The following is a 14,954-nucleotide window of genomic DNA, read 5'->3' as shown; positions in this document are numbered from 1 at the left end:
CTGAGGCTTATATGCCATCCTGAACTAAGGAACAGGAATAGGGTCCTGAAGCTTCAAAGGGGAGGAGGCCAATTCACAGGAAGATAAAAGCAGATGTTTGGTCACCAGATGTTTGCCCTGCCATGTAGGTAAATCTTCCAGATAAGAAAGTTTTCTCTGGTAATACCTCTTTCTGGACCAGGCCCCCATCTAAATTCTTTTTAGAAGAATTAAGGGAGAAGTAAAAGTTTAGAAGAATTAAGGGAGAAGTAAAAGTTTGTCTTGTGTCTGCTAGGTCTTGATTAACTTCAGCTCAAAACAATCCACATGTCAAAGTGGAATATTTTGAGGTGACACATTCTGCTCCCCTTCACCACCAAACAAATTTCAAGAGATCCCTGAGCAGATCAGAAATTGTGAGCAAACAGGATGTATTTGACATGAGACAGGAGCAAAACCTGTAACAAAACTCATGCAAAAGAAAGCTGTTGAGAGGTTAAAACAGCCATTGACAATAAAGTTTCCATCTTAGAGGCAACCAAAAACATGTGTGGGACAATTATCAAAGCAATGAAGTGAAGAAAGAACTCAGAATACCGAAATCTTTCAAGTACCTTCCCTCTTCTGCTTATACTAAACAGGAGGCATCCTCAGCATTTGATTTTAGGACGAAATTCCTAGAACTACTTTCTAAACAAAGTGAACAATTTATAGTGTGTGGGGGAAGAGGGTGTGAATGTAGGCATAGGGTGTGGAGTGTCCTTGTTAATGATGAGGCTAGAGAGAGGCAAAGCAGATAGCCAAAAAAGAACCGCTAATTTCAACTTTTGCCACTGGCAAGAACCTTGAGATCAGTTCTAATACAGATAGCTCCCAGAATGGGGACTGATACCTGAGGAGCAGTGAGGTGACCAAGGTTATTTGTACCAGAATGGAAAGAGAAGCTTCCACTCCCACAGAAGACAGGTTATTCAACCTATTCAATTTCTGGACCTTTCCCCACTTACGATATGCACACTTGCCGCCCTCCATATTCTACGCAATGACAAAGATGCAAGATTTCTGAAATCAAAACTAATTCAAGTCAACAAATAAACATCAATTCTAGGATGAAAGCTCATTGCAAAAGAGTTGTCTTTGTTCTCTGCTGTATCCTAATAACGATGTAATTGCACAGTAAACATTTGTTAAATGAATGATAAAAGCAAGACAAAGAAATAACTTAAATGCCCAACACTGATGGAATGGCTTAAGTAGCAATCCATACAGCTAAATGTTATGCAACCATTAAAACATTTATTAAGTTATTGAAATGGAGATATTTGATATTAATTTTTTAAAGGAAGGAATAACATGTTCATGAAGGATATATACAACTTCTTGGTGGGTTTATGGATTTTTGTTGTTCTTTGTGTTTTGTGATTACTTTTATTATTATTAAAATGACTTTTATTATTAGAAACTCATCTTTTAATTTTCTTACTTTTTTCTTGCGTATACATCCAAATCCAACCCAGATATGATCACCACCTAGCCTGACTTGCATGTACCGATTAATAAATAAATGCGGGATCCTATAGTCACTGTAACACAGTGCTTGAGAGCATGGACTCTGGAGCCTAAATACTGACTCTGTAACTTAATAGCCGTGGGACCCAGGGTAAGTTCCTCTATCGGCTTTAGTTTACTCATCTGTAAAATTGGGATACTCATTAATGTTAGTGTGAAGATTAAGTAAATTCTCTTCAAAAGCTTTTACAACAGTGGCAAGTCACCATAGAGCCATGCAAGTGTTAGCTTCTATTACCGGATTTAAAACACTATACTAGCTCTGGTGAGAATGACGAACCAAAATCCATCCCCTATTATCGAAGAGAGAACAAAAGGCAACGTCCTAGTCAAAGCCGAATGAAATCAGGCTAGAGTCACGTACAAGCAACAAGCGGGCCTTCAGAAATGATTAATTCTGAACACAGTGAATCCGGGAAGTTACAGGAGGGACAGCATTGGGACTGAGTTCTAAGACCGAGTGGGAAGACATGCGGGAAACCACAAAGGATCTTAGCAAAGGCACAAAGTCTAAAATTGAGTTGCTCGTTCTCCAGGACACCAGTAATGCTGACAAGATGGAGTGAGCAGGGGATGAAGAAACCTGGCGAACAAAAGTGGTTGCAGTGTTTATCACGCAAAATGCCACGAGCCGGGAGGAGAATGATAAAGATAATGACAGTGGCAATAACAACACACCCCAACGTACTCAACTGCAGAAAAGGAAAGTGCAACGGTGTCGTTAAGAAAGCCAAGTCGACCCAGACCCAATCGCTCTCTACTGTCCTTGGCGCCAACACTGGAGACAGCCAGACTCGGGGCGACAGACGGCGACACAGCGCCTCTCGCAGGCGGCGAACCATCTGGAGAAGCACCGGGAGCAGAAGACCTGGCGTGAGAACTACAACTCCTACTACGGCCGGGAGCACAGGCGCCTTTCCGTGTTTCCGCTTCCGCCGCCTTGCCCACCGTGCCCTCTTCCATCGGACCCACCCGGGAGCGGGCCTGGCGCGTGACCGCCCGTGACCCCTCGTGACGGGCGCCCCCGAGCCGAGAGGCCCCCCGAGGCCGTACTCTGGTACCCATTGGTAGAAAGGCAAACCGAAAAGGTGGACCTGAACCTGAAAATCTCGACAATGATTGGAGTTGATAGAATAAGGGCGGAGCCTAACGCCCGCCATAGTGGCCAATCAGTGTCCAGGATGATCTGGGAACCGGGAAGGGGAAAGAGGCGAGATGGTCCTGTGGTCACATGCCGCGGGGTTTGGTGGGAGGAGCAGTTGCCCAGCGGCCGCCTGGCGCTTCCTGTTTCCGGTTCCCGGAGTGGAGCACCGCGAGGTGACGCGGGGGGGAACGCTGGCTGTGACACGAGCTCTGGGACCGGGGTCTGCGGCTAGCCCTTTGCTGGCCCTGTCTCCCAACCCCAGACAGGTACTCACCCGGGGAGTCTGAGCGTTAGCTGCTCCCTTTGCCCGTGACACGTGAGTATAAGGGGCTGGTGAGCGCTCCAACCGAGGCGTCTGTGACACGGACCGAGATCGTTAAGTCTCCCTTGTCCGGGGTTCTAGGCAAAAATCCAGCTGAGGATCCTTAAAGCAGAATGGGGGCGAAGGCGTAAGGGCGAGGAGTCCCAGAGTCCCAACGTCGTGCGGGAGAAAGGACCTCCAAGACTGGAGGGGGAATTTATGTGCATTTGGAAGGCAGGGAAAGGAAGGTCCCCAGGTATGGGGTGCGTTTGAGGTGTCACTGGATACCTTAGAAGGAATTTTGGACTGCATCGTGGAGAGAGGTGAAGTAGCCTTATTTGGAGAGGCTATGGTCCTAAGCAGTTGGAAAGTTAGGAGACTAGAATTGCTAGAACCCTGGAAGAAGTTCAAGGGGGATGAGTGTATGGAATGGAGAACAGCTAGCCAATAGAAGGATTACTGCTGTGTTCCTCTGTAGGGAGCTTCTGCCCTGGGGACACAGAACGACTTCTCTGAGGTTTTTCAGCACTGGGCCTTTTAGCTAATCAGGACTGCTCTTCTAAATGTGTAGGTTGCCAAAGATAAGAAAGAAGGGCTGCTACATCCGAAATGAGTCAACAGAGATGAGAGTGGAAATGTCATTGAAAAATGGAAAATGCTCGTGGCTATTCTTGAAGGATGGGGAAGTGAGTGGTGCAGAGACCCAGTGATATAAATTGCTTCCCAATTCCTGGCTTAGTCATTGGTCATCCCACTGAATGAGAATTTTTTCGCTTTACCAAATAGGTCTATCATAGAACAAAAAAATTGAAGGGGGAGCGGCTCAAAATCTTACGGTCCTGCCCCTTGTTTCCAAAATATCTAGACAAACTCTTGCCCCTTGAGCATCTCACTGTAGCACATTAAAAGGGACTACCCAACCCTTGGATTTCATACTCTTCCTAATACATTTTTGCACCCCTGTATTTATCAGAAAATTTTCAGCAAATATCTTTATGCCATGAATTATCCGGGTTGCCCCACTACTTCATACATGTATAATACTTGTTTAAACTAGGGCAAGTAACTTAAACTCTATAAGCATCTGTTTCCTCATCTATAAAATGGGAGAAATACCCACATTTCTGGGTTGTGTAGATTAAGGAACATAATCTAGATAAAGCACTCAGAGCACATGCCACTGAATCGAAGAGAAGCAGCTCGAGCATATAGGCAGACTTTAATCTGGAAAGAGAAGAATATCAATTGATTCTCATCCTAACTTTTTGAACCAATAAGCAAATGAAAACTAGCTCAATTCAACAATGCAGACTGAAGGGCATTTAACCCTTCATCCTTTCCCAATTCTGTGAAATTCTTTTATCTAATTTGGGGTGGAAAATCATCAACTGTTAACACATAAGGAATAACTTTGAGATAAAAAAACACAGCCTTCTGTGTGAGCATCCGTCCAGAAAAACTGGCCCTGGGAAAGAAAAAGAAAAAACTTGAAAGCCCAGAATGTTGAAATTTTAAATTAGATCCAAAGAGAATATAAGGAAAATGGCATGCTAAATCAATCTAATAGAAGGATTTTCATTTCTTTTTTGTAACTAATCTGGTGAAGTTGTGTTTTGAGCAGTGAGTTAATTTAGGGAAGGTAGGAATTTGAGGTCTGATTTCTTCATTCCACCTCCTATTCAGTGAACTGTGTGAAGCACTTCCCCTTCTTGTTCCGTCAAAAAGAAAGCAAACGTTTGGCTGCATACTGTGATTCCACACAAAAATTGATGTGAAAGGAGACGGGTATACATGGAGTGAAGTATAGACCGTGGGCTCTGAAGCCAGACTATCTGATTCACTCTATTAGCTCTGTCTCAGTTTTCTCATCTTAAAATAGGGACAATAATTGTATTTACTGCATGGGTTGTTGTAAGGATTAATTAGTTAATGTATGTAAAGTGCTTCAAACTACCTGGCAAAGTGTTTCCTATTGGTGCCTTAAATGTGTTTATAGGGGCCTCAGACTTTATGGCTGGCTGCAAGTATTCTGTGGAAACACCTTTTTAATACTATTAGGTTGGTGCAAAAGTAATTGCAGTTTTTGCAATTGTTTTTAAACTTTTAAACCACAATTACTTTTGTACCAACCTAATACTATAGTGAATTGATGTTTGGAGTTTACAAAGTCCGGCAGACAACTTCCCAAGCATTTGTTGTCCTAGTGGAGTGTGGAAAACAGAAGGTCAAATTTAAGATTCTTCAAGGGAGTGGGGAAAATTCATTCGGGCTCAGAGCTTCCATTTTCCTATCTTTAAACTTATGGGTACCCATTAAATTCTGCCTGTTTCAAGTTTTACATTTTAAAAATGCAATGGAGTCAGTGGACAAGCATGGAAAAGAATTAGAGGACTTTAAAGAGAATTGGAACCAAAGTCCAGACGGAAGCATTTTATTACAAAGGAGAAAAGTTTGGAAAAATAAATCTTTGTGTCAGAAAAATTAGTGATAGTGGTATGAAATTAACAAGTAGCTGTGGCCTAAGGGTCATTAATGATACCAGAGTGAAACCTTTCGCAAGGTATTCAGTGTGTCCTGAGTAGGAGGATGGATTGGAGAAAAGGAAATGAGTTTGGGAAACAGAGCCATGTGTTTCCATTCCTAGAGCAGTACAAGCAGCAGATCAGCTGAAATTACTAAATTGTAAAGTGACTTGGTGAGTACCAAGGGTTGTCAGCAATTTGGAGTGTAGAAACACAACTATACTTAACTGGAAATCTAGGAGCTCTTGAGATTTGTGGCTTGTAGAGCCTGAGGCAAGTTTTGGAATACTTCTTCAAACGACTCATCTTGACCTAGTGAATTTTCTTCTTCCTGTAACATAAATGATTGAATTATTTTTCAGAGATGAAACATTACGGTAGATAATGTCAAGTTTTAGGTGTGGTAGCTGCATTCATCTCTGTTCATCATTCTTATGGTGAATGTGAATGAAGACCTTTGGGTGCTCCTGTGTATTGGTTTGAGAGGTCCGGGCCCGCGGTATTCAAGTCTCTTTCTCTATTTTTACGTTTTCTTAATAACTTTCAAATAGACCCTGTTACGTCTTAAGTTGTAATTTGTGTCTTATCTTAGGAAGGGCCACTGGTCTAAGCAGTATTTATGAACTCAGGCCACTGCACAAACTTCTCAGCTGTTCACTTCCTGTTTATGGCACGTTCCAGGCAGAGCTCCCATCCCTCTGGCCTCAGCTTCTTCTCTTTAGATACGTGGCCTGCAAAGTAAGGAAGACAAACAAGCAAACAAAATCTGGTTGCTCCCGCCAGTAGCATATGCCTGTCTCAGAGATTAAGCCATGCGTGTCTTAAGAATGCACGACTGGTACAGTGAAACTGCACAAAGTTTCAAGTATTAAACTTTAAATAATGAGATAATCTCAATCTAATTTTTCTTCAAACAATAAAGAGGCAAGGATGTCTCCACTCAGGCTGTCATAATTAAGTAATTCTTTTTTGTTCTTTCCTTTCCCTCTTCTCGTCTCCATAATGTGTTCTGAAGGACTCACCTATGAATTAGACTGAAGGTTATATGTATATGAGCTTCCTGATACACGTGCTCTTGGCTGTACTATTTGCTGTACATGCCAAAGAATCTTACACTTTCTGCATAATCAAAATACCATTCATTGGTGGCACCTAAGTATTCCCTAGGCCATTGGTTGGTCCTTCTGACAGTTTCTAGAACAAAAAATGAGTCTTTCTCCTCGTAGAGCTGAGGAGTTGGTAAACTGCCTTGGAAGTCAAGCTGTTCTTGTTTTATGCACACTTTGCAAAAATCATCAACAGCTATAGACACTAACTTCTTCACCAAGGCCAGTGCCATCCTCTTTGTTGAATGCACATTGTGCCTCTGTCCTGAAGCAGCACAGGAAGGACAGGAGATGAGTGATGGTGTCAGGCAATGGAATCAGCTAGGAAGAGGCTGTCAAAATAAGTTTTAAAAACAAAGAGAAACCTAGAGACTTAAGAATCCAATTCAGAATATTAAAGGACAGGAAAAAAATAACTTGGGTAAGAACTGAAAGCTTGAAATGGACAGACACAAGAAAATAAAACCCAACTTCATAATAAAGAAGAAAACTGGCTAGTGTAAAATAGGAGGTAATGGGTGGAAAATAAAAAGATTTTTAAAAATACCTTCCATTTATTACACACTCTTACGCTTTACTCCTTCCTTTCTCTTCTGTTCCTTTCCCAACACACCCACTCTCGCAAAAGGATGCTCCCCTCCTACAGTTGCTGGAGGACTGGATTACTACTGCTGCTACTCCTGGCTGTGACAGTAAAAGAATCCTGGCAGGTGGAAGAAAAAACCTGTGACCTGGTAGGAGAACCGGGTAGAGAGTCAGAGAAAGAGTTGGCTCTACTGAAGAGGTTGAAACCACTCTTTGGCAAAAGGTAAATGAGAAGAACCTTAAAGGGCTTGAGAAAATCACTTCGTTAAAGATTCTTTCCCTCCTCTTACTGATTTTATTTTGGTATTACTATTAAACGTGGAGGTAATACATGTATAATAACCTCCTCTTTATCTGGGATAGCTGGTGCTATCTTGCTTTCTTTTATGATACAGAGCAAATTCTCAGCCCAGTTTTTAGTAGCAATGTGCAGTTCTCTTATGTAGAACAGTAGCTGTTTCCAAGACTGGATCCAAGAGACCAGCTTGTAGGAATTTTTTTAAAAAGCATCATTTGATGCCTCCATATAAATAGGACTTTAGAAGTATCAGATGAGCATACATAGACCTATACATGTTATCAGAAGTGTCAGGAATCTTCAGGTGTATAGATCTGCTGATGTTCCTTAAGGAACAAGGGAGTAGCCCGTGAACAGAACAGAGACCCTCATTCACAGAGAAATAGTAGCTGACACTTTAGCATAGTCTAGAGCAGGTACTCGAGGAATATCTAGACTATCTGTCTGGGGTGGTGTATTTTAATCAGTCTTCATCAACAGTTAGGATGGGCTGTTAGGATCATGGATGCCTCATGATTCAACAAATATTTTTCACTATTTTTAGCTGTGATATCAGATAAATAAATTGAATACACCTTTGGGGGGGGGGGACAGGGTGGGCAAGGGAGTAAAAGAGAGGCTGCTCTTCCTAAGACTGACAGCCAGTAACTCTCCTCTTCCTTCTTACTCCTCACTTCTCCTTACAGCTTTGAGAGCACTGAGGGCCAGGGCCCAGAAACGTATCTGTACGTATTCCGGGTGTGTGGGGAAGCTGGCAACCTCTCCTCTGGGGCAGGCCTGGTGCAGATCAACAAAAGTAATGGGAAGGAGACGGTGGTGGGGAGACTCAACGAGACTCACATCTTCAATGGAAGTAAGATTCTCCCTTTTGATTAATTGATCCCAAGTCAGTCCCTCTGACAATCCTTGTCTGTCTTTCCCAGTCTCTTCAGAATATCACATGGGATGTGTGGTGCAGCACACTTGAGACCATAAATCACAGGATACCTAGTTCCACAGCTCCTCTGGAGTCAAGGCTCAGGACATTTATGTGTTTGTTTTAAAGTTCATGAAAAGCTTGTGCAAAAAAGAAGAATCTAGCTGGAATTGTATAGCCTGGACTCCCTTTAATACTGAATGAGTTTTTCATACTACAGTTCAAAATATCAATCGCCACCAATTAATCAAACTTGGCAAGAGATCAGGTTTTGCTAACCAGTCAGTCTACAAAAACTTCCCTACCAACTTGTAATAAAGATGGTGACACTATTTCGCAAAAGTCACAATTTTAACTGCTAGAAAGGACTGTGAGCACCTAGAGTCTAATTCCTTCCCTTAAGCAGATAAGTAACTAAAGTATCACCCCAGTGCAGATATTTGCTCCTACAAATAGTGTAAGAAAAAGTAACATGAAGGATTTGGGACTGTGGGTCAGAAGACTGGATTTTTGACCCAGATCATCATTTACTTGTCCTGTGACTTTGAAAAGTCATTTCACCTTTTTGACTTTGTTTCCACATATGCAAAATTGGAAGCAGAATCCTTACCTTAGTCACCTCACATGGCTGTTGAATCAAGTATTTTGCAAAAAAAAAAAAAAAAAAATTGAACACAGTAAATACTAAAGGAAAAAGAAATGCCCTCCAATCTTAAAAAATCAACTTTTATCTTAAATGTCTTAAATGTGGCTAATTTAAATCTTAGGCTTTCCCCTGCCACCCAGTAGTTGTATGGAACCTCTTCTTTTAATGTTAGCAGATGTTCAGCAAATGTGAATCATTGTTAAGGTATGGAGCATAATTGTTCTTGCACTATCAGTTACCCACCTTTAATATAGAAAATTAAGCTTCTTATATGACTATCTGAATCTTAATTGTCTTATCAAGGGAACAAAGAGCCGTTGTAAAGAAACAAATTTTAGTTTGTTATTTCCGGTGTACAGAGCCCATACTGATGATGGTTATTTTCATTAAAACCAATTTCACTGAACTCCCCAATTCCTCTTTCCCATAGTAGTCAGGTCTGCCTCTGCTGTTCTCCCACCCCAAAGCTCCATTTTTCTTGTCCCCCCCTCAGGTAATTGGATCATGCTGATCTATAAAGGGGGTGATGAATATGAGCGTCACTGTGGCAAGGAGCAGCGTCGGGCAGTGGTGATGATTTCCTGCAATCGACACACCCTAGCGGTGAGGCACCCTGGGACTATGAGCCTAGAGAGATGGAACGACTAACCTGAGGTTGGAGATACTCTCCAGAGGGGACAAGATACATTGGGATGGACAAGAAAAAAACAGAAGTTCAATTTTTCCCTATGTTGTAGACACCCATCTCTCAACATACATGAAAATAGGTTATTGAACTAAGAGAAAGCAAATGTTTCTTGGGTTTTGTGGGGGGTTTTCTTTTTTAAATGGAGTCAAAAGAAAACACTTTAGTACATAAATGTTGTGTTCTGTCCTTTCATCAGGACAATTTTAACCCTGTGTTTGAGGAGCGAGGCAAAGTCCAAGATTGTTTCTACCTCTTTGAGATGGATAGTAGCCTGGCCTGTTCTCCAGAGGTCTCCCACCTCAGTGTGGGTTCTATCTTACTTGTCACGTGAGTATTTTTTCCCTTATTTGTCCAAGCCTTTTTTTTTTTTTTTAACTCTTAATTTCTTGGCTGTATATGGGCACAAATTGTATATGTGTTTATGTGTTATGATTTTAGTGGGAAGAACTTTGTGTGACAATCCTCTTTAAACTCTGACTATACAAGTTTTAAAAAATGAGATTTAATGTTTTGTCCCCAATAAATATTCACATTGGAGGTGCTTTTTTTTTCCCCTACTGGACAGTTAATATTATCCCATTAGATTATTAGAATATTTGAACAGAATCGTGTATCTAATGATGTCAATTCTTGGCAGAAGTCAGTCTTATTTTTTTCTGAGCATGTCTTCTCAGACTGCCAGTGCTCCAATTGGTTGTCTTAGGAAGCTGCCAGCCCTTTTTCATTTAACATCACTGCCCTTTTTTCCCATTGTACAGAACACAGCTTAGGAAATAGCTAATGATGACTATAGAGATTATCCTTAGCATCTGAGTTTTCCTGTTTCTTGGTTTTTAAGGATAGGTCTTCTTTTCTCAACAGGTTTGCGTCACTGGTTGCTGTCTATATCATCGGGGGGTTCCTATACCAGCGACTGGTGGTGGGGGCCAAGGGGATGGAGCAGTTTCCCCACTTAGCCTTCTGGCAGGAGCTTGGCAACCTGGTAGCAGTAAGTAACAGGGCGGCTGGCTGAGTCTGTAGCCTGCATATAGGGTTGCGCAGACTAAGGTTCCCTGAGACACAGGACTTGGACGCTAAAGCCACAAAAGGCCCAGTAGACAAGACAGTTGATGGCCCCAAGAACTAAGGAGCTTAGCATCTTAGCTTCTGGCCTTGCTAAGACTTGGCTGGAAGAGCAACGCTGTTGCTTAGATTTGGGAATCTGATCTAGCTGTTCAGGGGCCTAGGTGGAAAGTAGGTGAGGCCTCGTTAGAATTTTTCTCCCGTTGACTTCAAATTCAATTAAGGGTGATCCTTGGAACTTGATGTTTTCTCTTCATTATCCCTGGAGAAAACTCGTTCTTGCCATTTTTAGACCATAAATATACTGTTTTACCCTTCAAGTTGGTTATTCCAAATTATCATTTCCTTCCTTTGCTTTTCTCCCTACAGGATGGTTGTGACTTTGTGTGCCGTTCTAAACCCCGAAACGTGCCTGCTGCATATCGTGGTGTGGGGGATGACCAGCTGGGGGAGGAGTCAGAAGAAAGGGATGATCATTTATTACCAATGTGATTGCACTTTAAACGCCCAGCTTCTTCTTCAGTCCCCCAAGCCAAAGCTTACTCAGCCAGATTTCTTAGGCAGTCTCTACTTCCGTCGCTCATCTCACCCTTAATGTTGCTCTTGCTTTCCGGTTTGCTTTTGGTTTGCATCCTCTTCTCACTAGGGACACTTTCCCTTTTTCCCTATTTTCGGTTTTCCCTCTGGAGGTGGAGTTGTAGGCCAAAGGTAATAGGGCCAGTGACAAAAGGCTGTTGCGCTTTCTTGGTATAGGAAGTACAGGAAGGTACAAGTACGATAGTTTTAATGAGCAAAAGCATGTGGCGGGCTTGCTAGCCCTTTCTTTTTTAAACACATTTTCACAAGTTTTTGAGACACTGGATTTCTTTAATTAAAAAAGCAAAGAACTATTATTTATACAAAGTTTGATTGCTTTCATGCTCTTACTCTATACCCTACAGTAGTCTCCATGAGAATCTGGATGTAATTTCTTGCTGCTTGGAACTACTTTGCAGTGATTACTTGGTTGCAATCCAAGTACTACCATTTCGTCTGAGCCTGGAGATGAAGACCTGCTTCTCCCCCCTCTGGGGTTAGGATGGGAAAAATGTGAAATTTCCCAATTAGAGGATTATAAGGTACCATCACATCATTCGTTGGCATTGGAGTGACTTTATAGTTGGAATTGGGTGCTGGATTGTGGGGTCTTTGGTTATTAGTCTGTATGTGGCCAAAATGCCTAATCAGAAGTCCTGTCGGTTAGAAATCGAGTGTCCCCTCTATGCTACAGGAGTTCCAGAAAAGGGAAGTTTACCTTGTATTGGGATCTCCTTGATGGCTTTTTCCTCCCACTCGGAGTAAAAACCGGCAAAGCTTTTCTTACTCCTGAGATGTTTCCCTCCACCAGTGTTTCTAAACATGTTGTACTTTCTTCACAGGCATGTCGTTTTGACTTTTTTATTTTCAATCTTCTGGAAAGGGAATGGAGGCAGAAGTGGGACTTCTAGGGCTCTGTCATCCTCTGCTCTGGGTGTGGGACGCTGCTGCACCTGTCCCTTCTGACTCAGGGAAGTATCTTCTTGCCCACATTTCTGTGGAGAGGTTTTTAATCCTCTGAGGTTTCCACCTTTATATTTAGGCCGTGTGCCCAGAAACCTGGCCTGATCTTTAATAGTGAACCTGTGCCATTGAAGAGTAACATGGCTCCGCTGGACACAAGAGGATGGAATGAATCAATAGGCAGGGACCTTTTATAGCCTTAGAGAAGAAAATGAAATTATTTCATCCTTGGACTTTTAAATACTATTGGGATGATTTTTTTTTTTCTTTCTAAACAGGGAAAATAATGTTATAAAAGCATCTTTTTTGTTACTTGTTTGCATCCCTCCCCCACACCTGTTTTAAAAATGCAAAAAAAAAAAAAATACCCACCATTTTTTGTACAAAAAACACTTGAAAGATTAAAAAAAAAAAAAAAAACCACGTTGGCCTAGTCATTTGTGTGAAAGACACTGGATTGGAGTAAGCGACAACCGAGACCAATTTTTATCCTTTTACTGAGGAGGAAAAAAATATTTAATATTTTTGTTGTATAAGGAATAGCACCTAAGGCAGGTTATTTATACTCCTGACCTCAGCCCCATGCACTCCTGGTTTATAAAGCTATAGGACAGAGCAGAGTTGGAATTGAAAAGGAAGGGTAGAAGACAACAGATGGATTGGAAGGGAGCAGGGGATGCAGAAAGAATGACAACAGCCACATGTGTGCCAACCAAACACTTTTAGTCCCTGCAGCAAGTCAGAATGATGCCAACCAAGTCTCTACACTGGCTGGTGAATCTGTCATGGATGAAGGAGAAAACGTTCAATGGTATGGGAGTGACTGACAACAAAAAATTGGTCCATAGCTACAGTCAGATAATCCAGAGGAAGTACCAGATTTTGCTACTTGTGTCACACAAGCTAGAAGAACCCTACCTCTCCCACTGGGGAGGCACAACTACGTTTCACCCATTTCCTTGCCTTATAATGTATATTTCTCCTCTTAGAGAACTGAGACCCTGGCTCCACTCCACTCCAGGATAAGGCTAGCATTCCTAGTTCTCTACACATCCTCTTTTATAAAGGTTGGACTGGGGAGGTGAGAATTGTAAAGATTTGAAAAAATAAAGTAGAACCCAGAGAAATGTCAAAGCTCTGCCATGTAGCACCAGCAACCAATTCACACACCTTCCTTCCCTGTCTCAGTAATGCCCTCCACAGATTTACATAATTGGAACAGTTCTTTATTCCCTGTAAAGTCTGCTGGTACCAGGTTACAACCTGGACAGTGGGGAATGTCTGCCTTAGGCTGCTTTGTGCAAGAGGGCCACCTTAGGTCTCCTTGAGGACATTTATCTTGGCGCAGATCTTGAGGGCAGGGCCCAGCTTGATGTTCATGGCACTCATAAGATGTTCCTCTTTAAGTAACAAAAGGGCCTGTCCATCAATCTCCTGGGAACGGAACTCCTCCGCAATCTCTTGGCAGCCTAGAAGGAAATGGAAGGAATCTGAGCAAGTACGTGGTAGCACCAGAGGAAAGAGGGGAAAGCTAACGATGAAAAAAACAGACCTAGCAGTACTTAATCCCAAAGTACACGTCCCAGACTCAGTAACATAAAGGTCTGAGATGGCAAGTTTGGGAAGCAAAAGGAAATCAGAGCAACTGGCTGTTTTAAAAGAGCGTGCCAAGATAAAGGAAGAACAACTAAGTTGTTCAACCACAGAAAACTCATTTGAATAGCTTGGGAAAAAGGGTGAGAGCAAAGATACATACGTTTTCTTTTACACTTGCAAGAAGAGGTAAAACTCCTTGTGACACTTGTTTAAGGGCACAGAATTCAGACAAATAGCAAGTGTACGGTGATTTTCTTTTCTGGAGAAAACCATCCCTTTGTCAAGAATTGTTTATAAATAATCCTGCTTTGAAGAGCATAGGACAACAATGGCCCCTGACTTTCTAATCCCCTTCTCCATTGAAAAATATTTGATCCATAGTGGGTATCACAATCACACATAAAAAATATACTTTATCTAAAAATTATTGGTAAGAAATATCATTGAATCCTAAGAGATGAAAATCAAACACTGAAATTGTTGATACAGCAGAGGACAGTCAATCCTAAAGGAAATTAGAAAACCAGGCTGTGGGCAAGTAATTTGAATAAATACCAAGAGTAGAGCGTTCATTGTACCATACTCAAGCCCCTACTTGCTTAAAAGTCAAGTCATGTTCCGTTTCCAAGGCCCATGTGGGATGACCTAAGGAAAACTAAGCACGTAGGTGACCTGGGTTTGTTGGATAGACCCTCAATACCTTGTAGAGAGGCGATAAACTCATACACCTCCTCTACACTCCAACGGCTAGGATTACTGGACAGGAACACAGGGTTGATGCCATGTAATTCGGGTGTGGGCGGAGCTGTATTGGGGTTCCCCAGATCTCGTTCTCCATGCCCAGCTCTCACTGATAAAGGCCCAGGAGATGTTGGAGAGAGTGCTTCATCATAACTGGAATTATCTGAACCCCGGCTAGAGTCCTCTTGACCCTATAAAGAAAACCAAAAAACAGGTAATTAAGTTTCCTCTCCCCTCCCCAACCACCCTGAGTTTGGGTTAA

At 42.1% G+C, this 14,954-nt stretch overlaps 3 protein-coding genes across 17 annotated transcripts in view; 1 reads left to right on the top strand and 2 right to left on the bottom strand.

Moving 5' to 3' along the window:
• The window catches only part of KLRG1 (killer cell lectin like receptor G1), a 29,037-nt gene extending 26,531 nt beyond the window's left edge, over window positions 1–2,506 (bottom strand). Inside the window, exon 1 of one of the 2 annotated variants that reach the window (XM_081059931.1) lies at window positions 2,237–2,506. In XM_081059931.1, coding sequence (XP_080916057.1) covers window positions 2,237–2,390 — 154 coding nt within the window. In that variant the 5' untranslated portion in view covers window positions 2,391–2,506. The remainder of the gene's footprint in view (window positions 1–2,236) is intronic. The other variant, XM_081059930.1, reaches the window with a different exon arrangement.
• Window positions 2,507–2,736: 230 nt separating this feature from the next.
• Window positions 2,737–12,758, top strand: M6PR (mannose-6-phosphate receptor, cation dependent). Of its 6 annotated transcripts, none has more exons than XM_081058505.1 (9): window positions 2,737–3,008; window positions 7,250–7,429; window positions 8,191–8,357; window positions 9,560–9,669; window positions 9,951–10,081; window positions 10,616–10,742; window positions 11,186–11,304; window positions 11,758–11,934; window positions 12,235–12,758. In XM_081058505.1, exons 2-8 carry the CDS (start codon window positions 7,251–7,253, stop codon window positions 11,891–11,893), a joined length of 969 nt encoding a protein of 322 aa, XP_080914631.1. In that variant the 5' UTR covers window positions 2,737–3,008; window position 7,250; the 3' UTR covers window positions 11,894–11,934; window positions 12,235–12,758. The 6 variants fall into 6 exon arrangements, with proteins under 6 accessions (XP_080914631.1, XP_080914630.1, XP_080914634.1 ...); XM_081058507.1 differs by having other exon boundaries at window positions 2,836–2,958; XM_081058504.1 differs by having other exon boundaries at window positions 11,758–12,758.
• The window catches only part of PHC1 (polyhomeotic homolog 1), a 21,849-nt gene continuing 19,646 nt past the window's right edge, over window positions 12,752–14,954 (bottom strand). For all 9 annotated transcript variants that reach the window (XM_081058491.1, XM_081058489.1, XM_081058492.1 and 6 more), the window contains 2 exons: window positions 14,652–14,883; window positions 12,752–13,824 (listed from right to left, as the gene is read on the bottom strand). In XM_081058491.1, coding sequence (XP_080914617.1) covers window positions 13,670–13,824; window positions 14,652–14,883 — 387 coding nt within the window. In that variant the 3' untranslated portion in view covers window positions 12,752–13,669. The remainder of the gene's footprint in view (window positions 13,825–14,651; window positions 14,884–14,954) is intronic.

Source organism: Rhinolophus hipposideros (assembly GCF_964194185.1).
Source record: "Rhinolophus hipposideros genome assembly, chromosome: 9".
In the NCBI taxonomy this organism is placed as follows: Eukaryota; Metazoa; Chordata; class Mammalia; order Chiroptera; family Rhinolophidae; genus Rhinolophus; species Rhinolophus hipposideros.
Note: the sequence above shows the minus strand (reverse complement) of the source record. Positions and strands in the feature narration are given on the sequence as shown.

Coding starts and splice junctions, on each gene's coding strand:
- M6PR (XM_081058505.1), top strand. CDS start 7,251: ATGCTCCCCTCCTACAGTTGCTGGAGGACTGGATTACTACTGCTGCTA. Junction 7,430..8,190: donor AAACCACTCTTTGGCAAAAG/GTAAATGAGAAG, acceptor TTCTCCTTACAG/CTTTGAGAGCACTGAGGGCC. Junction 8,358..9,559: donor GACTCACATCTTCAATGGAA/GTAAGATTCTCC, acceptor TCCCCCCCTCAG/GTAATTGGATCATGCTGATC.